The sequence below is a fragment of the Anopheles bellator genome, chromosome 2 (assembly GCF_943735745.2).
Source record: "Anopheles bellator chromosome 2, idAnoBellAS_SP24_06.2, whole genome shotgun sequence".
NCBI classification, from domain to species: Eukaryota; Metazoa; Arthropoda; class Insecta; order Diptera; family Culicidae; genus Anopheles; species Anopheles bellator.
The window spans coordinates 41,938,963-41,961,520 of record NC_071286.1 but is presented as its reverse complement, the minus strand read 5'-3'; the positions used below and the strand labels follow the sequence as shown (position 1 = coordinate 41,961,520).

Genomic DNA, 22,558 nt, shown 5'->3' with positions numbered 1-22,558 from the left:
GTTTATTCGCGTAACAGTTATGTTACACCGTCCAATGGTTTCAAATAGTCATTTATTGGAGGTCAATTCACAACACCATTTCTGCTGATTATTCGCTGTCCGAAGATGCGGTGCAAACAATCGATCGTGGCTGTCGCTGTATGGCATCCTGTTGAAACCAAATGTCGGCTAAATTTCAGCTTCGATTTCCCCGAAGAACCAATTAGCCAACATTTCTCGGTAGCGTACGCTTTCGACGGTTCCGGCGGCTCCTTCTTCATTCCTTCATGGGTGTTGGAAACACTAAAGCAACAATTCTGCTTATTAACATTACCACTGCGGAGGAAATGAGCCCAAATGGAATGAACTTTTCAAATTGCGTACCGTTTGAGTTGAAGACCTACCACTGCGGAAATGTGTTTTTCACATTTCCCAAATTTTCTGCAACCAAAATTATATTAATTTTGGTGAATCAATCTTAATTGAAAGAAAATGTTCAAGCATCGAAAAAAATTAAGCCATTTTTTTTAAACCAATAGAAAAAAGTGTCCTTAATGAGCCACCCTGTAGATGCCTAGGGGGGAGGCCACGGAGCTCGTGCTTCCCCGCGTCGGGTGGCCGCGGCGCAGCGCGAGAGATGGTCAATATTTGTCTCATAATTGTTGTCCGGCCGGCCGGTGTGATGAAGCGCGGCTTAGAACGTGCGTTGTTGGGATTGGCCGGCAACGCCGCGTAGACGGCGACGACAGATGACTGACGGACTGGCTGGTCGCGGCCCCCGCCGTGGACGAGTCGTGAGTTAATTTTAGGAATCGACTCAAAATTATCATGTCAATACCAGAAATGACGACGGCACACTTAGCGACACCGTCACCATTCCCCTTTCGGGGCCTCTCCCTTTCATCGCGCGTATATGGACACGCAGATGCACACGTCGCTCGTAGTGATGCTCCGAGTCCTTCAACGCGTTGCTCATGCCTCGTGTCGGCGTCGGCTATAACACGTGAGCACAAGGCACGGGGCGTGCATGGCGGCAGGAGAGGAGGTTGGTGGTGTGGCTGCTGGTCAACAAAACCTTGCCCCTTCCCGACGTGCTCGCTCGTTCGGGATAGATAAAACCGCGCTCGCTATGATCTTCATTTGCTTCGAAGCGCTCAGTTTTAACACACTTCTGGTCAGGTTCCGTAGTAAGTTCCAAGGTTCTCCGGGGAAGGACTTCCACGACGAACACTTGGAAGGCCTCCTTCCTGTACCACAGATTCACGCAGCAACGCCATGAGAATCCGATTGAGCGTTTTTGCTGTCTATCCATATCTCATTACAGGACCCCCAGGACCAGTGAAGAATCGAATCGATACGAAGAGAAAAAAAATAATGTCCATAAAACTTGATCAGCTTGATTGCCCCCCACCTCTCTCTACCGATCGCTGCTACATCCGATCGACATCCCGCCACATATCCTTCCTCTGTCGATCGGGGGAAACCGATAACTGAGGCGTGTGGGTCCAAGCCCCCTGTTCCCAGCTCTCGTGAAATATGAAACGTCACTAGACAGTTTCGTCGAAATGACGGTCTGACGGTCGGTTATGATGCTGGGTCCTTTCACAGGGTCTCCTCCGGTCCGGTGGTGCTGCTTCTGCAGGGACCACGAACCGAACAAGAAAGGATTCGATGGGGAACGCAGCGCAGCCACAAGGGCGCAGCCACATGCCCGGTGGCCGGGTGGAAAGGATTATGTTACCGTGTACCCCAAAAGGGGGGGGCGGAGGACTCCCCCCAAAAAAAAAACACCAGACACCGGCTATCTTATTACCGTGCGACTTGCATGCTTGTGTTTGTGTTGATCATCATCATCGAAGAGAAGGAGCGAAGGAGTACGTTGAACCGATCGATCGGTTGTGTCCTGCTCGGACTCCACTGCCAAATTGCGTGGTCGATTGAACGCCAGCTGGGCGATTAGAGGTGGTCAGCTTTCCCTGTACACCCACGATCAGGGTTTGGATCCCCCAATTAGAAGCAACTTCTTCGAGCACATCTGGGGCGTAATTTAGACCGTGCCGATTTTCTCAACTGACCGGTCCTAATCCCACCAGTGAGGCCCCACCACGAGAGAACCGCAAAAGGGGCGATCACACGGGGCAAGTCGATCGGGATCCTTTTGCCTTCCACCAAAACCTGGTCGGTCCCTTCACGGAGGACCGACATCTGTTTGATTTGCTCCGTTTGGCTTAGATGCGCTTCGTAGTGCGAGGGAGGCTTAGGTGCAACCCGCGAGCTGTTATGCTGTTATGCGGTGGTTATGCTGGTGGCCGTTTGGAGATTCGTATCGGCGGCCGTGGAACCTCTCTCGGGGGTTTGGTTTTCAGATTTTGGTTCTCCCATGGCCGTTCCCTGTAACCCTCCTCGTACACCGCACACTGGCCGCACCCCGTCCCTTTCGTCGAGGTTCTTCTTGTTATTCCGCTCCGAGTGTTGAATAAAACAAAAATAAATTAAAAATTCACTGCACACCACACACAGATCGCGGTGTGTTGATCGTTTACCCAAACGAATGGATCGATCGGGTGTACATAAAATCAAGCGACAGAGAGAGAGAAAGGGAGAGGCAAGGAACGAGGAGCCCTTTAGCGGCCAATGCTTCACTTTTGGTTCCTTTTGTCCGAACATCGTTTCCGTCGGTCTTAAGAAAGAGAAACAGGGAGAGAGAGAGCGAGCGATGGAGAGGATACCGAGAAGGAAGTAACATGATAAACAACATAAGGCACACACCGAGCGCAAGAAGGCGCACCGTGATGGAACTGTGTAAAAAGCAAGAACAAGTGAAATGAACGGGCCACGGAAAGGAGGAAATCGACGGATCCCTCGGTAATTTTGTTGGCTTATGAGGGCTGAGCCAGTGTGAGTGACAGCACACGTCTACAGCAGCAAGTCGACCCATTGACCCTGTGTGTGTCTGCTCATCGACCCATCCAAAAAGGAGGATTTTTGGGCGTTTTTTCGAGTATTAGTTCGGGCAGAAGGATCAAGTGGGCACGTCGACGACGACGATGGCTAGGGCGATAGGATGGATGGTAACAGACAAGTTCAAGGCACGGCACACCACAATAAACATTGCCCTGGGCATGTGGGTCTAATGATCGCAAGTGTGTCTCGCCAGCGGCGGCGGCGATGCTCTGATGGCGTCGCCGATCGCTAGAAAGCAATAAACCGAGTGCGCTAGTCGTCGACGAGCCCACGGAACGCACTTTCGCACAGGGCTTTCGAGAACCTGATCCTCCGAATTCCTAGTGCACCGAAAACCGGGCCTGGGAACCGAATTCGGGTGGAATGGGAAAGGATCCAATAGCAGCACGGCGCGCGCGATCCGTGGTACCTGCTGCCGCCGCTCCGTGCCGAGATTCTTCGGTTGCTGCAGCAGCATAGAGTAGATCCTCCGGAGCTTCGCGCAAGGTCTTGTGCAGTTCACACCACACGGACACAAACAGATTGCAGCATCCCTGGGAGTGGTCGCTCTCCCGCGAGGATGCATATGATGGGTGACCGTATCTGTCAGCCAGCTGTTGGGTTGGGAGGTTGCTTCGGTGCAGCAGGGACGACGAGACGATAAGACGCAAGACGCGCCTCGGAGGCGATGCGTGAGATACTCGCATCAAAAACATCTGTTCAAAAGCGGCCAAACGTCTTCAAACTATAGTTTCGAAGTCCTGTGGTCCATCGGGCTGAATGAAATTAACATGTGACAGTAATGAAATTGACAAGCATAAAATATCAGGCGTCTTGGAGTCTTTACTTTTAGCATTGCTGTGGTTAACTGATCAAGGTGAAGTAAGTCCGTTATCTAGACCTTACGGACCAAGAACCTGAAAGTCTGTCTAAATACATTTTCGGAGTTGAATTGTTACATAACAAACAAGAACCAATGCTTGATGTGGTTACAATCGACTCATTCTATCGTCACCCATCACCATCAGCTCGACTCATTCAAATAGATCGACTTTGGGACGATTGAACGGCCAACGATTCTCTGCTATCAGTTTGATCAAGAACTGTGAGAATCAGTAAAATTTAATGACATAATATTTAATTTTACATAAAATGCAGTCGTTCTGTAAGGCCCTCCAGTTCCTCTGAGCTCTGCGCGTACGTTCTCGATCGACGCCAGCGTCTAATTAGACACCATTAGGGAGCAGTGTAACCTTCACTTTCTGCGCTCAGCCCTGGGACAACCGACAGACTCGTGAGAAGTTGCGCGTCTGGCCAGGGAACCGATGTGCTTGCAATGCACATCTGGAAAGGACTTGCGGACGTCGTCATGCATTTCCGACCTGACCCACCAACCTGGGGGCGCGCGCTTCCAGAGTGGCCACCGTCATCGTCGGCGCGTCTTGGACAATGTCAGAAGATCAGAAGGGTTGTACTTTCTTTTTCGTCACTTTGTTCGCCTCTCCACCTGCTCGGTGTGTATGTGTGCTGGGCGGCTGTCAGTTGTGCCTTGCAACTTCAACATTTCACGCCAAAGGTTATAAATAATATTTTGCGCGGCCACGGACGGCGATCACTATCAACGCTCAGCACCAGCCAGCCGCAAGTGTTTGGCGAAATGTTTATTATTTGGTTAAAACAAGATCGTTTACAGCGCGCGCCCGGCCCGTGAGCTGTCGCCGGGGAGACTCAACCCGTTCACAACATTTGGACAGGACCGTCTCGGGCGTCTGGGGCGAAGAAGTGGTGTAGAAGAAATATGAGTCGGTTATGATGATTTATTGCGCCCACTCGCGGCGGCTGTTGCTCTCGCAGTGGTTCTCCATTTTGCCCGGAGGGTTCCCATCATCGTCGTCGTCGTCGGCCACAGCTGATCGCGTTCGGCTCGAGAATCTTGCACTTCGGTCCAAGTTCTTTATGGAGCCCAACCAGAAGTACTCTAAGCCCGGGCCCGTTTGCTAACCTTTTAATCTTGTCTATTGCCCGTGCTGCCGGTCACCTCTGAAAGGTCATCCCTTTTAGCCAACGACAGAGAGAGAGAGAGAGAGAGAGATGCGTAGACAAACCCAACGTGTGTAACGATGGCGCCACGGTGCGCAAGTATCGGAAGCGCTTTCTTCTAATCCCTTACGGATGGCGCGCCCTTTGTTTGCCAGGACGACGGCCGACGGTCGGACGGTCGATTGACGATGACGTCCTTTGCGGACGGAACAGGCAAACGAAACATGCCGCTCGGCAAACATAATCGGTGTCTTGTGAATAACTGGCGCTGGCGCACTTTATGAGACGGCCACCACCTAACGGAACGACCACCGTCGGGGTGGCCCTCAGCACCGGTCTGTTGCTGAGGTGGTCATTAACGTTGGTGATAAACGGGCCCTCGGATCCACTAACCGGAAACCGGAGAAAAGGGCTGTTCCTTATGTTGTGACATCACGTGGTGCTGTCACGGCGAAGAAGGACACTGCTCTGCTGAGTTTATAGCGCTCGCTACGCATCAGAATTACCAGGTTGTTCAATAAGTTTTGCGGATCGATAAGAAAAATACAATTTTATGATTTTGAAATATACTACAGGTTGTTCCATCACGATCCAACTATTTTAATGTTGAATAATTCCGCTATTCGACAGTCGATTTGGACAAATTAGCCAGATTCTACAACTTCCCTCTATGCCGTTTTAATCATTGATCAGTCATGGTAAGGTTTATTCCAGCCAATCGAAGACCATAGAATAACTAAAAGCTAACATGACAGCGGAAGTTGCTGATATTACGTTGTCTATTACGGAAATGTTGTCAAAAACAATGAACAATTCCCAAAAAGAGACCACTTTTCGTGTGTCTAATGGAGGCGGTCATTTGATCGATGTTGTATTTTGAGTAAATTGTTAATAAACGGCCCCAAATAAATCTTGTTCATTTGTCAATATCGACTGACAAATACCGGAGTTTTTCAACATTTAAATAGTTTAAATAGATCGCGATGGAACACCCTGTACATTATTCAGCATTGTCTCATTCATTATTCAGCTTCAATTGGATCGTCTTCAAGGCTTGCACGGCCACGTTTTAGTTCAGCAATCCATTTTTCTACTGTCAGTTGAAGATGAAGAGTCCTTATATACTTTCGATCGATTGATCACAAATTTCTTTTGCTTTGAATATAAAAAAAATTCAAAAAAATGTATTGAAAAAAATACTGTAACACGTTGATACCATTCGATAAAGCCATATTTAGGATTTACAAGAATGAAGTAACAAGTTGAAATTAAACTTCACATACTTTCTTATGAAGCACAAGACTTATTGAACAACCCAGTACATGTCTGCACCGATACAGAAGGTTGGAAATTTTTTGCCGAACCATTTTCTTTGCCAACCCGTCTTCGTTGAGCTTTTCTCTGCACAGACAAGCCAACCCGGGAGGGCTCTCTCTCTCTAATGTCGGGTTCTAAACAATCGTACCGGTTATCCGACAAATTGATAACACTAAATACCTCCAAAGTGGGTAGTTAAATCAAAAGTACATTAGAGTTGTTTCAACAACGCTAATTTAAAGTGGAGATTCCATTTTCTAATCGTCAAACCTAAGAACCGTTCTTACTCCGACGCCCGCGGCGCACCGTCTAGTGAAAGTCGAACCGCTCGTCGGCCTCTCAACCCGGGGAAAGCAAATGTTGCTGGCTGGGGGAAACGTGGGGAAACGACATGAAAAAGAAGCGGTAGCCCGCCGAAAATGGAAACGAGAAACCATCAAGCCATCAAGAAGTCACACACTCACACCCAAAACCGGGGACGGGACAGCCTAGCAGCCAGTAGCTCATTAAACCCGTTTTTATAGCCCGTGGATTCAACCTTGTGGCCGCCGTAAGAACCGTGGGGCTACCGTGTGGAAGACCCGTACGCCGGGCGAGAGGCCAAAAAACCGCCCAATCCGCCCCTGCCAAGATAAAGCTGCTCTTGGTGGCATTGCCTAGGTTTTCTTGCTTCTAGAGGTACCTCCTTCTCTGTACACGTTGTTGGTGACCTCGCTGAGGATCGGCGTTCTCTGTGCGGTTCTCGGTGTGTTCGGCTTTTTTGGGGTCTTCCTGCGGGTGTGTGCGTCTGGATATGTTTAAGGGGTTTTTCTCCCGCTACTGGCGTCTTCCAGAACATTCCACGCACCTCACGCAAGGTCTCGAATTTCGTCACAGTCAGCAGCAGCAGCAGCAGGAGGACGGCCATCGGTCCTCACTAATTAGCTTCATCGTCGTAATCCCTCTGGACAGCACACCAACACATAGCTGGTGGTCCCGTTAGTGCTGAAGGTTCCTTTCCGTCGTCCCAATGCGATCCGTTTTCATTCATCTATGAAGCCCCCGATCTGACAGAGTTCCTTTTCTTCGCAGGAGGCCCATTCGAGCAATGGAAACGGACCTGGCGTACGAGGTACTGGCGGACTATTCGCTGCAAGAGACCCCATTCTACGAGGCACCGACCCCAGTGGCAGCGGCTGGCGTCAACTTTTACCACCCCAACACCACCCCACCAACAGCCAGCGGCGGTCAGCAACATCACCAGCAGCAGCATCAGCAACAGCACCACCCCCAGCAGCAACAGTTCCGCAGCAGCCGTCTCGGTGACGTCTATGGTCGGACGGTGGTGGCGTCGATGTTGGCGGCCAGCAAAATGCAACTGATGAACTCGGGCCGAGCCGGTGGTAACGCCACCACGGCTCTCGCCGGCACCATGGCCGGAATGTCCCTGGCGGCTGCCGGTGGTCACCTCGCGAACGGTGGCCAGCAACAACAGCACCACCAGCAGCAGCAGCAACAGCAGCAGTCACAGCAGCAGTCCCATCACCACCAATCCCTATCCGGGATGGCGCTGGTGCCGACGGGAGTCCCAAATCTCGACTCCAGCTCCCTAGCGCTCTCTGGCGGTGGCGTAGGGCTAGCGAGGCCCAAGAAAATGAAGAAATCCGTCAGCTTCCTTCCATCCTTCGTGCAGGTAAGTGCCCGAGCCCGACACGTAGCGTAACGCAGGCCATCGGCCCCGCGGACGTGTGTCGAATTAATGAGAGGCGATTTGACGGGCGCGATCCTGGGGCTGGGTTAGAAATGGGGAAAACGATCATCGCGCGCGGCATTGATACGCGCGATACGCAGCAAGAAAAGTGAGTATTTTAATTTCCCCGCGCACCGGACCGGACCGGGGACCGGAAACAAAACGCGGGAAGCGAAACGCGCCATGAAATATTCATCATTCGCTCATTCATTCGTAGAGAGTACGTGCCCAGCGCGCAAAGGACACACCACGGTGCGGTGGGCCTCGGGGAGTCCCGCGGGTTCTTGTCTCGGCTAGACGACGGTTCGACTTTTGGGGTGTCGGAGGAGTTGGGTCATTTTTGGGGCCGATAAGCGACCTGCCGAGTAGCATGTTCACGCGTGCTGGCCTCGCACTGTTAATGGCCATCATCGAGCGGAGCGCGCGATCATATCGGCGGGTCGGGGCCCTCTTCGCCCTCCGTTTGCACCGAACCCGTCGTTATCAGCGTTGCCGTCGTCGTCGGTGGCCATCGATTCCGATGCCCCGATTACGGACGGTTGGCCTGCTGGGCGCGAATCGCGCAATCGCGATTGCTGCCAATCGCGGTCCTTATCGATGACCGAACCCCGAGCACCGGTCGGTCGATAACACTGGCCCCGCTGATGATGTCACTCACGGGGAGCGGGGACCGATTCCCACTCCACACCACCATCGTGATCGTCCGCGAGATCGTGTCTTTCGGTTGCGACTGGCTGATCCGTCGTCGTCGAATTATAATCACATATTTAACATTTCATTATGACAGTCGGACCGAGTGGCATATTTATTCCCCGCATTCCCCCGGGCCGTGCCTGCGTGCGCCATTTATTTTGTTGCACTGCGTGCCAGGATCGGAACGGATCGCTTTCTTATGCGCACGCCAGCGTTAATCTGTTGTGCCGTTTGAGATAATTATTTACACCCGAACCGTGAACCGTCATCGGGTGCCAGTGGCGACCGGGCGGATGATCAATGGATGCGCGAGGATGTCGCGCGAGAAAGCGATCACGCCACGATCAAGCATCGGACGCATTTGTCTATCCCCCGGCCGGCCTGTCGGCCTGCCTGTGCCTGGTGAGCGCTGTCAAAATATTGCAGCAAATTTATGGTCCCGCACCGGATGTTAACCCCTTTGCCGGTGGCCAACGATCTCCCGGCGAATTGGAAAGGCATTCCCGGGGGAAAATGCCTGAGCAGGATGATCGGGCGTGTTGTAAATTGTCAAACCAGGCAGGTTGTGCGCCAATGTGTTCTGGGCGTCCTCCAGTCGGCTTGTGCACTGACGATCGTGACGGCACGCGCGAAGTTTACTTGCGTGCGCTCAGCAGCGTGTTGCTCGCGTGTGATTTCATTCACAAGCAGCGCCGCTACCGCGAAGCGCTGGATCGTCTAAGCAGTGGCGCGGGACACGTGGTGCTGGCGGCGACGGTGCTGGTGGTGGCCCCGAAGACGGTGTTTAGCTGCCTGGTGGGTGTCGTTGGTATTATCCAGCTGTCGATGCTTCGCGTGGTCGTGGTTCGCGCCCGCTCGGCGCTGCTGCTGGAGGCGAACCGCTTGCGTAGTGCGTAGGATGTTGATCGCACGTGTGACTGTGTGTGTTTGTGTGCGTGCAGTGCAGTCGCTACAGAGACCAAGGGGAGGAGAGTGTGATCGAAGGCGATCGAAGGCGATCTAAACGCGTGATCGCCGCCGGATTGCCGATGCCCGCTCGTTTTATGAATGAAACACGCACTCGGCGGTGGCCACGGTAGGAGGCCGGTGCAGGGTTGGGAGGCACTTTATGTGTGCGTACGCGATGTTGCGGGGCAGTGCGCTTTCGGGGAACTGGTTGCGGAGCACAGGTTACTACGACGCCGCGAAACTCGAATCGTGCGTTGTTCTGGCTGCCCGTCTGTCTTGTGGCCCTGTTCTGGACTCTCTCTCTCCCTCTCTCTGTGGGCTTTTGAAGGGATCGTGTCCGCTGGAATGTATGTCTTTGCGCCATTGTTGCGCGCACCGGTTCCGTATCTTCATTCATTGATTTTCGGTACGACGCGCTGCTTCCGTGCGCCTTCCAACTAGCCCGGCACAGGGTGACCCGTTCGCAGCGTTAATTCAAAGCTTGGTTTTCGCGTCTAATGTCACGTCCCTTTTTCTGTAACAACCACACCCAACATAGGCTGTTCAATAAATTTTATGCTACGATAAGAAAGATACAATTTCATGGTTTGAAATTCACTTTATTATTCAGTGTGGCCTTCTCAAATCTCAATACACTTGTTCCAACGAGACTTCAATCGATAAATTCCTTCCCCGAAGTGAAAAACTGGAACGCCTTCAGAATACGCTTCCACGGCTTTTATGACATCATCATTTGATGAAAAATGCCCTCCACGAGTGATTTTTTTATCTGGAAACAGATGAAAGTTGCTAGTAGCCAAATCAGGTCAATACGCTGCATACTCCAATGGATAATTCAAGGATTTTGGTCATTGTCAAAATGCCCTTCTGACACGGTGCATTATCCAGATGAAAAGGGTTTTTTCTTCTGCAAACCGAGTCTTTTTTCACGAATTTTCTCCTTCAGCTGGTCTAAAGGGTTATAATAATAATCGGAATTTATTGTTTTACCAGTTTACAAAAAATCTATAAATGAAATTCCACTCGCAGCTCAAGAAACCGATGCTAACCGATGCTAACCGATTTTTGTTCCATGGAGCATAAAGCTTTCTGAAACTGAATAATTCTGTCAAAATATTGCTCATATTGCCCGATGAGATGTCCACGGTCTCTGCTAAATCTCTTTCAGTCACTCGAGGATTTTCCAATCCTGTCTGTATAATGTTTTCCCAATGAATATCCTGCATTTTTCTTACGATTTCTGGTGTCGGTTTTATTTTTGTTACTGTGAAATAATTGCTGTGATTTTACTGGCGAAGAGTCCCTATATACTACACAACATAAATTTCCTTTGCTTTTAAACCTTCCAAAAAAAATCATTCAATCACTGCACGATACTTGATTTTTTCCATTGTAAAAAGTACTGTAACACGTCGCTACTAAATGGCTTGTAAACGAAGAATGAAGAAACCGATTGAAACGAAATTTCACAACCCAGTCTATTGGCTTATTGAACAACGCAGTATTCTAACGTAAGCCTGCCGCCTGTGTGGCTCAGGACTACCGTACACATTTCCATAAATTGGAATTTCAGAGAGGGCCCCGCTAACCGATTGTTGTGTTGTGGCATTTAAGAGCAACCAACCAATCGTTAAACCAAATCTGAAAGTTCAACAACAACCATCGGCATTAATGGTGACACCAAACGCGGCTCTGAATGAATTCTAAACTTCGGTTCGGTCAATCCCGTTTCAGTGATCTTCATATTCATGTGTAGAGAGGCGTGCGCTCCCGCGTATCTTAATCAGGTTAACGCGATACGCTCGAGCCGCCGCCATCGCCTCGTACATTGATTGGACTGCATAATATGCAATCAAATTAATATCCTCCTCCTTTTTGGGGGGAGATGTGGGAGGGCGCTCGTCGGTCCCGGACCCCCCGAAGGTCACGCACCCCTCGTGAGGATCGCGTGAACGAACGAATCTTTCAACGCAGCCCGGTAGCGCAGGAAATGGAAGAAGGTCGCGCACCGTGGACCCGGACCCGTGTCCCGTGTCCCGTGTTGTCCGTCGCCCTTTCCCGCTGACGTCTTCATTTTGACGGTCGTGTTACGCTGGCTGATGGTGACAGACGACCGGGCAACCGGGGAGTATTTATGCCGCGTTATGCGTGTGCTCCGATAATCTCGTGCGCCCCACCAACAACTACCACTACAAATGACAGCCCATAAAGATAAAGTTCACCCCTCGGTTTTGTTGGACCGGGCGCGCCAGATCGAGGGGTGTCTAATCTTGCGGGACGACCCGCGGCGTGAGGGTGATCCTGCGCGCGAACCAACGTTTAATCATTATTGTGTTAACATATTTATGGTGGTTTAACGTCGCTCACTCTCGCCGCCCTTCTGTGTTCCGTGGCCACTAAATTTCACGGTTCGTTCCGAACGGGCACACTTCCGAGCGGGACGGGATCTCGCTTCCGGCCCGGGGCCGGATCCGATCACACGGCGGCGCCCGCGGCCTTTCATTGGAGGGAAATTAATATGTCTCTATTTAGTGACTTGAAGGGGCGTGAAACGAAGACCGACGGGTAATTACGTTTGTTTGAGCGCACGTCACTAAATGGCTCGGCGTGTGACGTCATGGGGCTCGGAGACTGTCAACTGGGAACTAGGTGGTTCATCTAGTGTTTTCGGATTCCGAAGATTCCGGGCCGCAAAATATCGATTGTGGCTGTCGCTGAATGAAACCCAAAGTCGTTTATGTTTTCAGCTTCAATTTCGCCGGACCAAAATCCGCACCGCAACAGTCACTTGTTGTGGGTGCATTGGCTTCTCTTGCACGGCGTGTGGGGTTTTCCACCCTCAAGGACAACCATTCGGCTTACGGAAATGAGGTGGAAATGAGCTTAAATGAAATGCCCTATAGCATTCCTAGTCCCTAGTTAGTGTCAAAGTTTTCACTAAATGTTTACCAGCATGAAGTTTAACGTTCTCAAAGTCAAAGAATCGGCGATTTAAAATTCAAACCCTTGATGGATCACCCATTCCCAGTGGGGTGCTCCTTACTGCACCGTCGGAATGCTGTGAACGGTAATTTAAGCCTTCGGTTTGCGGTTGGCGTCGATCGGCCACACACCGGAAGCTGCCCCCAAAATCTCCGGAAAGCCTGAGAGCCGAGTGGTTGTGCCAATCACTCGCCCCGCTCGTAAAAAAATCGATCCACAGCCACAAAGAAGGAAACCTCACCGCAGTCCCCCGAAAAAAAAAATGCATTCCTTTCCAGCAAACCACCGATCGCACGGGTCACTGATTCCCGGTCCCAAATTCTCTTTCTCCGCCAGGGCTGCGACACCGACACGGGGCCGATCCAGCTGAAACAGGAGCCCCTGGACGATGGGCCGATACGCGGCATGCAGAAGGTGCCCAGCCTCTCGGATCTGTCCGATCCCGAAGCATCACTCGGTAAGTGTCGACTCCTCTCACGTAATGGCCACCCCGGCCCGGCACATTATTGGCTTCAATTGGTACCGGCTCGGGGGTGTACTCGGGGGTACTAAAGTATGCAAAATATGATGAAGCACCGACCAGCAGCGCCCCAAGAGCGCAAGCGGTTAGTGGCCGCCAATTGGTCGGTTCAGCTAAATTGTGGGTAATTTTTGAATCCGCCGGGACAGCATATTATGATTGCGCAATGGGCGTGATAAAGCGTGTGTTTGTGTGCGATATGCGGTAGCTGGGAACAAATCGGACACCAGGCGGCACGGTGGGGTCAGAATATTTCAAATTTTATTCTACAAACAATTATTATCCAGATAGCTTCGTATGTAGTCGTGGTCTTGCTGCTGCAGCGAGAGCGAGTCCTCGCGACACTCGAGCAACTCCAAGTACACGCGATCCGCGACCGGGGCATGGGCGAGGATCTCGTCGAAGAGGAAATCACTGAACGACACGGCCAGCGTCTGGTAGTACTCCCACTCGCCGGCCAGCTCCTCGACGATCCCCTCGAAATCGGCCAGATTGCGGCGGCCGAGCGTTTCAATCACCTGCCCGATTGAGCGCGTGTTCTCCGACAGGAACGTGATCGCGTACGGCAGGAACCGGTTGATGCTGTCGTACTGGAGCTCCGTGTGCGCGTAGTAGGCGCAGTCCTGGATGTCCCAGTTCTGGAACAGCAGGTACAGCTCACGCAGATCGTAGACGTACTGCCGGCAGTCCTCGTTAACGCCGTCGGCGGTCTGGATCTGCTGCAGGAAGGCGGCATCGGCAGCCCGCATCTGCGGCACCATCCGCCCGAGCTCGAGCAGCAGCTCGCGGTTGAACTCGCGAACCATCTCGCCGTTGAACTCGTACAGCTCGGAAATCTCGTTCTGCGTGTCACGCGCCAGGGTGCTAAAGTTCGTTCCGTAGTCGACCAGCACCTGGGAGGAGTGCTGAGCGGTGGCCAGCTGCAGCACCAGGGCCGCAGCGCCCAACAGGAAAAGCTTGCCAAACATACTACTACTGCTGTGTATCGTCACCTCAGGAGCGGCAACTCGCGACTGATCCGCTGGCCAGATCCGCCCTCAAACTTGTAAACTTTTGCCACTGTCCGACTGCGCTAGACATTTTTGGGCTGCGGGCGTTATTGTTGGTCCTCGGCCGGGTCCTACTATTGATTAGATCCGATACTCGATTAGATTAATGCTCGTAAACGGTCCTGCCGAGACCTTCCGCTGGTCTGGTGCCATAAAGCTGTAAACTCGGGGCCCACCGATTACGCCGAACAATAAGCCCCATATCGAGCTGCGAAACGTGTGCGTTAAGGGTTTACGAAGCGTATAGCACGCTCTGGTCTGGGATTAAAAGGCGGAAATCGTCTGATTCGGTAGCCAGCACCTTGTCGCGTCATGGGAAAGAATCGGGGGCGCTGGAAGAAGCAGTTGGGCTGCGAATTGGGGACTTTACATCAGCGCCACGTCAGGAAGCCGAAACGTTTCGCTGGTTGGTGATGGTGTTCCGAGATATTGCGAGCGGCTGTAAAGATTGGCCTTACGCAGGAGGTGACTGGCGCAAATTGTGGGGCTTCTCGAAACCTATTACACAACCGCCCGGTGCTTCCGCTTTGTTTATTACCGTGTTCGGGTGCCGTGATATTGCATCCTGAAGGGAACCGCGACCAGTCGGAATCGAAAAGACATCCTTTTCGGAGTGCTCGGAATCAACCGTCCAGAACTCATACGGCGGGATTGCTGCTGCCTGGATGATGGTGCGTTAGAGTACCAGTTTTGTTCCGATTCCGACCGGTCAGGTCGATCATCGGGCTTGGCCAATTGCTATGATCGTGAGCCTAATTATAGACCCGGCCGACGGCGACTGGCAAGACAAGTTTTTTCTCTCTATCCTAGAGGGCGATCGTTGTCCACCGTGCACTCTAGCCAGTTCCCTGATCGTTATTAAACCTTTTTTGTGTTTTCTTTCCACACTCCACCACACAGACGCAGGCAGTGTGCCCCGCTTGGTGAAACTTTTTTATAGTGGGGACTTCATTTGAAATAATTATCTTCTTTTTAATTGATTGAATAAGTAATTTTTAAAGTAGTAGATGATCGTTATTCGAAATCATTTTTAAAGTCACAACTTTGTCGCATACCATCAAATACATACACTCCCCACCCAGAACAAGGAGCTTTCTTCAATTTTCTTACGACGAAATTGCAAACCGTGGAGCACCCACGCTCTGTCGGTTTTTCTTGACCGGGACTCTTTTGGAAAGGAGAGAGAAGAACGAATTTGAATTATTTCGAACCTAACGAATTGTTCTGTTTCGAACCTAACTCGTAAAGTTATTAGGAATTCTAACCTTTGTAATAAAGTAAAAAAGAAAAATTGCCACGGAATCTATGCGAAACGAACGGACAAAAACAAAACCTTTCTTTTTGACAAACTTACTCACTGTTTCGTTTGTTCGTTCTTCTCACTTTTTGAGGGACATTCTCTCACTTCTCACTTTGCCCGAACCTTCCCGGAGATTTCCGAGCAGCACACTAGCGACACCTATCGGCGGGTAGAGGAGACCGAAACATTATAGTGCTTCACACATAGATGGCGCTGTTCGAAGTAAAGCCATAGAAAATTCAGTTGAATTCAAAAAATGATATTGAACAACGATAAATTGTCGCCGTACTTAGTTTTACTATGTTTTAAATACTTCGAAAAATACTTATACAATCAATCAATTATTAAAAATTAAAAAGAATGATTAAAAATTAACCCGAAGCTAAACAGAAACACAAAGCCAAAGTTCAGTAGCTAAACTGCTCGTTGCTTTTTATCATGATTATTAATCTAACAGAAGTAAAATTAAGCGTAAATCAGTAAGCATAGCACTAACATCAACAAGAAAGCCTAGTAGTAACGACCCATACGACCAATCCAAAAAATTCTTCGCGTTGCTTCGCCCAGCTAGGCTTTACAATTAAAATTAAAGTAATTTAAGTATTGATCCATTATTAAAAAGCATTACAATGCGTGCTTGATGCGGCAGCAGCATTTTCGATCAGTAAACGTTTTCCGACTCAAACTTCTAACCATTCCCGTAATGACGCTGGGTACACGATGTTTTACCCTCCCAACTTAACGACCTTCTCGCTTCATTGTAGTTTGCGCTCACCGGCGCAAACGACCATTATTGGGGGGGGGCTGTGCATACGATTCCAGCGCATACGAATTAACATTGCACCACAGTCCAGTGCCGTCACGTTGAAACGTCATTTCCCGTCTCTCGTGCCGCGGCCGGCCTAATCCAATCCGGACTCGTTATCTCGTTCCCCACTCGCTCGCTCGTGCCCAGGAGGCAGCCCACCACCGTTCTTCTCCTACGCTAAAGGGCACCACCACTACGCTTGATTGATCTTTATGAATGGAAAGATCAGCCACCGCCAGCAGCAGCAGCAGCAGCCGCGGCAGCATCGATGTTGCCTGTCGTTTGCGAAGTTGTGGCCCCTCTGCGCGCCCTCGTCCGCGTCAACGTTCATTCATACTTTGATGCGCTGCAACTCCCGCCCGGCCGGTCGGGCTGTGAGAGGCGGATCTCATCATCATCAACAACTTCGTCGGCTCCGACCGCTCGACGCGTTATCGTCGCGGCTACCCGAGGTTTATCACCACCCGGGCACGCGGGCCTTAACCTTCGCCGGCTCTCGGCGCGGGCTGTCGTTGTGCGTGACGTTTCGCCTTTCGCGGAGTTCTTACGCTGGCGCGCGTTATCTTACGCTGGCTATCGCGGGCTACTTCCTCTCGGGGCTCGTCGGCACACAGCTTCCTCGACCCGGTCGGCCAGGTCTCGGCGCGTCTCACGTGTTTGCCAGTGGCCGTTGGCTGCCCGTTTTTTGCCGCCCCCCCCTGAGCCAGCCCATTAGCTCCAACGACGACCGGAGTGGAGTGCGCCATTGCGTCGCGCTGAAGTCGACGGAGTTGAATTAATTGCAGTTAATCTGGTGGTGGCCGCGGCCGCAGTGGCGGTGGTGGCGGCGGCGGCGACAGTAGTTCTCCGGTTTTTATTCCGCATCTTCGCGAGATTAAGCGGTTGCGTTTGGCGTTGCGCGGCCGCGTGCTCCTTTTTATGCTCCGCTTCGGCGTTGGGACGCTGTGTCAAGCAATTCGTTCTTCGCGTTGGCTTCGGTTACACTTTTTGTTGTTGCAAAGCACACACGCGCACGCTGCACCGGTTTTTAATGTAACAATTGACACTCGATTGTGTACCGGCCGTCCTCGGACTCCGAGACTTGGATTAAGGTGTCGATCGCAATAGATCGAGAAAGGGTTTAACAACTTCATTTGGCACTCGGGTTCTCGTTTCCCATCCCAAAAGCGGGCGACTGTACCTACGATTGTTGGCGCCTCCGAAACAGAACTCCTCAACGGTGTCTGGGTTTCGCACAAAATTTATCGCCATTTCCGAGCCACTTCCGACGGGATGGACGAGATCCGAGCGAACCGATACGTGAGCCGTGCGCTGTCAACGGGGCCGATCATTAGAGAACATCAACATGATTTGGCACTGCCAAGTTGTCGTAAATAAAAGAAGTATGCCCCTTCTTGTGTCCCGATCCGGATCTCCCGCCGACGGAGTCAGCTTCGATAAGCCTCAAAACGATCAACGAGAGACCACAAAGAGACGTCTCGCGCGCGCTCGCGCAGTAGGAAATATCAATTTAGGAGTCGCCGTAGGTCCGCGTGCTCCAGGAGTCAGTCCAGCCGGAGATCGCTACATCATTCGCCCGGTTATCTGTCGCGTTCGATCGCCTGTCCTGGCTGTGGTGACTTCGTTCCGATTCGTTCCCCACTAATTGTTTGCCTGGTGAAGTGCGCCCGGCCGTCTCTCGGACTCCCCGGTTCGCCGGGTCCTGAACGAAAACATTTTCATTTAAATCAATCAATATTCTCTCTCTCCCATGGAGAGTGAGCCAGTTAATGCTTGCGCGTGCCCTAACCCGTCTGATGATGAACGCGGTTCGGAGTCCGGTTCGGAGCCGGTCGCTCGATCGGGATAACGATTCGGCGCCGACGACGATGGTGGCCACCCCGTGTCTGTGTTTGTATCAGAGCTAATTAGCTCCCCGATCGATCGCTGGGCGCGCGCACCCTCACGGATCTTATCTCGCCCGGCAGGAGGACCAAGACCGATCCGGAAAAAAAAACTGCTCAAGAAGTCGCTAATGAGCGGTCTTGTTGGGGATGTCGGGGGGTTTTTCGGTAGCTCCTCGCGCGCTTTCGGGTGGTAGCGATTTATCAAAACTCCCAACTCGCCCAACTCCGTCGGATCGGTAATGTCCGTCGTCGAATGAGCAGCGCAGCAGTGCGCCAGTGCCGGCAGCATTATTGGATGGGGAGTTTCTTCTTTCGTGTGTTTACAGTCCGTCAGAACGTCAAAAGCGTGCTCTGTAACAGCTCACTCTGGACTCTGGTAGCCGCTTCCAGCGTAATGCGCCCGATGATTTGTTGATCGATTTATGAGCGCCGGGCGTGTGATGATGGGAGCTGACAGAGCTCGATACGATTCTTCTGGGGCCCGGGAATATCGGATCGCCCACGGCTGTCCAACGGCCGTGTGTAGCGCTAAGCCGGATAAAGGCGCCGCCGTCGGGGAGAGTCCGAGGTGCTAACTAGACGTCGCCATTATGTGCGCGTTGCCTGAATTGTTATGCGCGGTACGTGATCCTCACTCCGATCTAGGACCGCCACATCCGATCGGCATATCCGATCCCGAGCGGTGGCGACTGCGCCTTTTTTATGGCCCCTTCCAGACAGCCCCGGACTCCGGCCCGGGGTCGACCCGGAACCCGGTGTCAGGTACCGAGGCTGGCGCGCCAGGGAACTAGCCATAAACCACCAGAGGGTAAGTGGCTTGCAAAGGACGTCGCGACGGAGCGTTTTATGGCCGGATGAAATTGGCGTCACAGCCCTTCGCAGTGAGAACCTTCCTGGTGACAGATCAAGGCCCGACCCGGCGATCGATTATTTATTCATGACTGGGATTTTGGGCTGTGTCAGGGCAACGTGGATTGCTACTCCTTTCCTTCGCTGTCCCGGCGACGCGGAGAAAATCGTCCGTGCGGCGACGGTGCGTACTCCGTAAAATGCTAATTCTCGATGCTGTTTACGAAAATGATCGTAACCCGAACGAACCGAAATCAGGTTGTGCAATCAACATTAAAGCACCCGCCAGCCAGCGCGGACATCGGCGGACAGAAACCAATAAATTTCCCATAAAATCTCCGCGGGACTCTTTGGGTGGTGGAGGGCGGCTTTCGTGTGACTTTTTGTCCGCCGAAGGAGAACCCGTTTAGTCGCCCAGCTTCCGCTCGGCTGGCCGCTCGGCTCGGGATATCTTCATTAATCTGTGATCGTTCGGCGCGGCCAAGCCCGGTGAAGTGGAATGCCCCGTTAATTCCCTCGGCCATTCTAAGGCCCAACTTTTCCAACAACTTTCCGGTTTATGGTAAATAATTTCTAATGTTGTTGGTCCCCCGGTTGGGCCGGTTGCTGCTGGTGGCGCGCGCGCGCGCACGCAACAACACACGTGTGCGCATATCGCGCGGCCGCCAAATTCATGAATGAAAATGGCGCCGACCGCACTGCGCTGAATGGGGGAGCCTATTTGTTTTTTTTTCCTTTCGTCAATGAAACCACCTTTCGCTGGCTCCGGGCCCGGGCTGCCGCGCACACTCACCTATGAATGGGCTCTTTATGGGCACGAACGGCCTGTCGCGAGGAGGAGGAGGAGGCCCGGCTCCGCATTATGCTCGATCTGCGGCGGTTCCGTTTTGTTGCGGAGTCGCAGCCGCCGGCTTTGTTGTTGTTGTTGGCTGTGTTTCAGCTACCGAACGCCGTCGCGATGAGGTGGGTGCGGCCCGGTGCGGCGGTCGGTTGTGTCGTCCGGTCGTAAACCCTTCAGGGACCCCGTAACCCCCCGCCGATTGTGCCCCTCGATGCTGTGGCTCTGGCCGTCAGGTTGGTTGGGCCGATGGCTGGGGAGAGATATGTAAATAGAGTCACAAAATTTATGATACATCTTCCAGTTGGCAGCCCGAGCCTCTCTCTCTCACTCGGTCGATCGATCGTTTCCCGCTTTTCGAACGCCTTTCGCTCGCTTCCAGCGCTCGTGTATATGTTTGTGTGCGGACATACATACATCTCCAGTAATAAGCGGCGGGCGGTCGGCCGGGCGGCAGCATGCTTTTCCACTAGCGTTTATGAGGGAAGCCCACTCCGAAGTGCGGAGAGGCCCCAAAACAAAAGAGGAATTATAATTATCCCATTCTCATCATCGAACTCGGGGGAAGAAGGCGTTATTGGTTTGTTTTCTTCTTCTTTTAATGGAAATGGGCTTTTCTTTTTCGTTTTGATGATGAAAATTTGTTTCCCCGGGACCGGACCGGACCGCGGTGGCTCGTAAATATTCAAATTCTTGCCAGTTAGAACGCAACCAGGTTTCTCGTTGCATTCCGGCTAATCGGTCGACAGTTTTGTGGTTGATTGCGGGAGTTATGATTGAGCGGTTGGTGGGAAACGGACAGCGAGGATTATGTTGTTTGTGGGACGAAAATTATGTTCTTCATCAAAATGTTATGCTTTATTAAGGGATTTAAATTTATTGACATTCAATCTACATTTTGATTAATTCTTAATTGTTGATTTGGCCAAAGAACTAATTTTGTTACATGAAATTTGAATGGACGGTTACATGAAAAATGTGCTTATGCTCAATGATAATTCAAACAAATAGCTAGGCACTGGACTAAGCAAAAAACGAAACTAAACAATAACAAACATTGGAAAAACAGAGAAAGATAACTGGAATACAAAGAAAAATGGAAATAGAAAAGTGAAGTATAAAAACGAATTGGATTAGAATAGAATGGAAGTGCTGAAAGTAAAGAAATAGTAATGGACTAAACGCAAGAACTTGGAAGTACCGTATTTTTCCGTGTATAACGCGCACTTTTTCCCCAATTTTTTGAGCTCTAAAATCTGGGTGCGCGTTATTCAAGGGGAGTACAAATTTTGTCTCCATCAAACTTACAAATGTGCCCTTTTAGGTACATATTTTATGGTATTATTGAATAAATTATAAAATGAAACATTTGTTAGGAATATAATTATCCATACAATATCGTCATTAAGTCATGGCAGGGAGTTAAAACAGAAGTTGTTGTGTAATCATTTTAAAAATGTGGCATCAGCAACGCTAGGGATGGATCTGAAGATATCGCAATTTATGAGGGCTCTTCAGAGAGTGACTATGAGGAGTACATTGAAGAGCAATTAGAAAATATCAATTTGTCAGACAGCAGTGAATCTGAGTTTGAAGATTATTACGAAATATAAACTACTAGTATGTCTTTTGCAATGTATACGCATTTTATTTTTAGTCCACTTTAGAAAATTTAGAACAATACGAGGTGCGTTGAAAAAGTTCTGACAATTTTGTATTTACTCGGGTTACAAATGTTCGATTTTCAAATTTATTTTTTTTCGGTGTTAGGTTTCTATTTATGCCACTCACTTATGGTGAAACTTTCGGCCATTTTGAGTAATTAGTAAATTTTTAACAGCTGTTTTACTGTGCGCGTGTCTTGGCCCATCGGCGATTTTTGTTTATTCCGAAAAATTGATGGCAAAGAATTTGTATCAAATTTTGTGTAAAAAACGAAATTAAAAGCTCAGACGAAATTTAAATGTTGACTGTAGCTTATGGTTATGCCATTAAGATCAAAAGCAGCGCTTAGGGGCTAGAAGATGTGGACGTCGAAAAACCATGTTTGGTCGAATGTAAACAGTTTAGCTAACAGTTTTCTTCGATTGCAGGGTCGTGGTGCATCGTGAGTTGTTGCCAAAAGATAGAACAGTCATCAACGAATATTTCCTGATAGTTATGCACAATTTGCTCGAAGCAATCCGTCACAAACGCCCGGATTTGTGCGAAACCCAAAATTGGCTGTCGCACTCCTGCTAACACATCGTGGTTTCTACTCGAATTTTTGACCAAAAGAACACACTGATGATGCCAAAGCTACCGTATTCTCTAGATCTGGCCCCCTGTGCCTTCTTCTTATTCCGGAAACTGAAGGAGGCCATGAAAGGAATGGGCCGATTACTCAAAATAGCCGAATTTTTTACCATCGGTCACTGACATGTGTAGCAACCACCGCCACAAAAAATCGAAAATCGAATATACGTAGCCTGCGTAAATACAAAATTGTCAGAACTTTTTGAACGCCCCTCGTACATTATTATCATTGGATATTTGTTGGATATCTGAAATATGTATGTTATAAAACTTTTTTTCCAATTTTCTTCTCTTAAAATATGGGTGCGCGTTATACACGGGTGCGCGTTATACACGGAAAAATACGGTACATGTCAACAGGCAAATTAATTGTGTTGCTTGA

General features: G+C 50.6%; 1 protein-coding gene across 1 annotated transcript in view; it reads left to right on the top strand.

Annotated features, from left to right (window-relative positions):
- The first annotated feature begins 7,366 nt into the window (after window positions 1-7,366).
- The window catches only part of LOC131207549 (ETS-like protein pointed), a 101,571-nt gene continuing 86,379 nt past the window's right edge, over window positions 7,367-22,558 (top strand). The window contains exons 1-3 of the mRNA XM_058200166.1: window positions 7,367-7,459; window positions 7,766-7,951; window positions 12,968-13,088. Of these exons, the coding sequence (XP_058056149.1) occupies window positions 7,367-7,459; window positions 7,766-7,951; window positions 12,968-13,088 (400 nt within the window). The remainder of the gene's footprint in view (window positions 7,460-7,765; window positions 7,952-12,967; window positions 13,089-22,558) is intronic.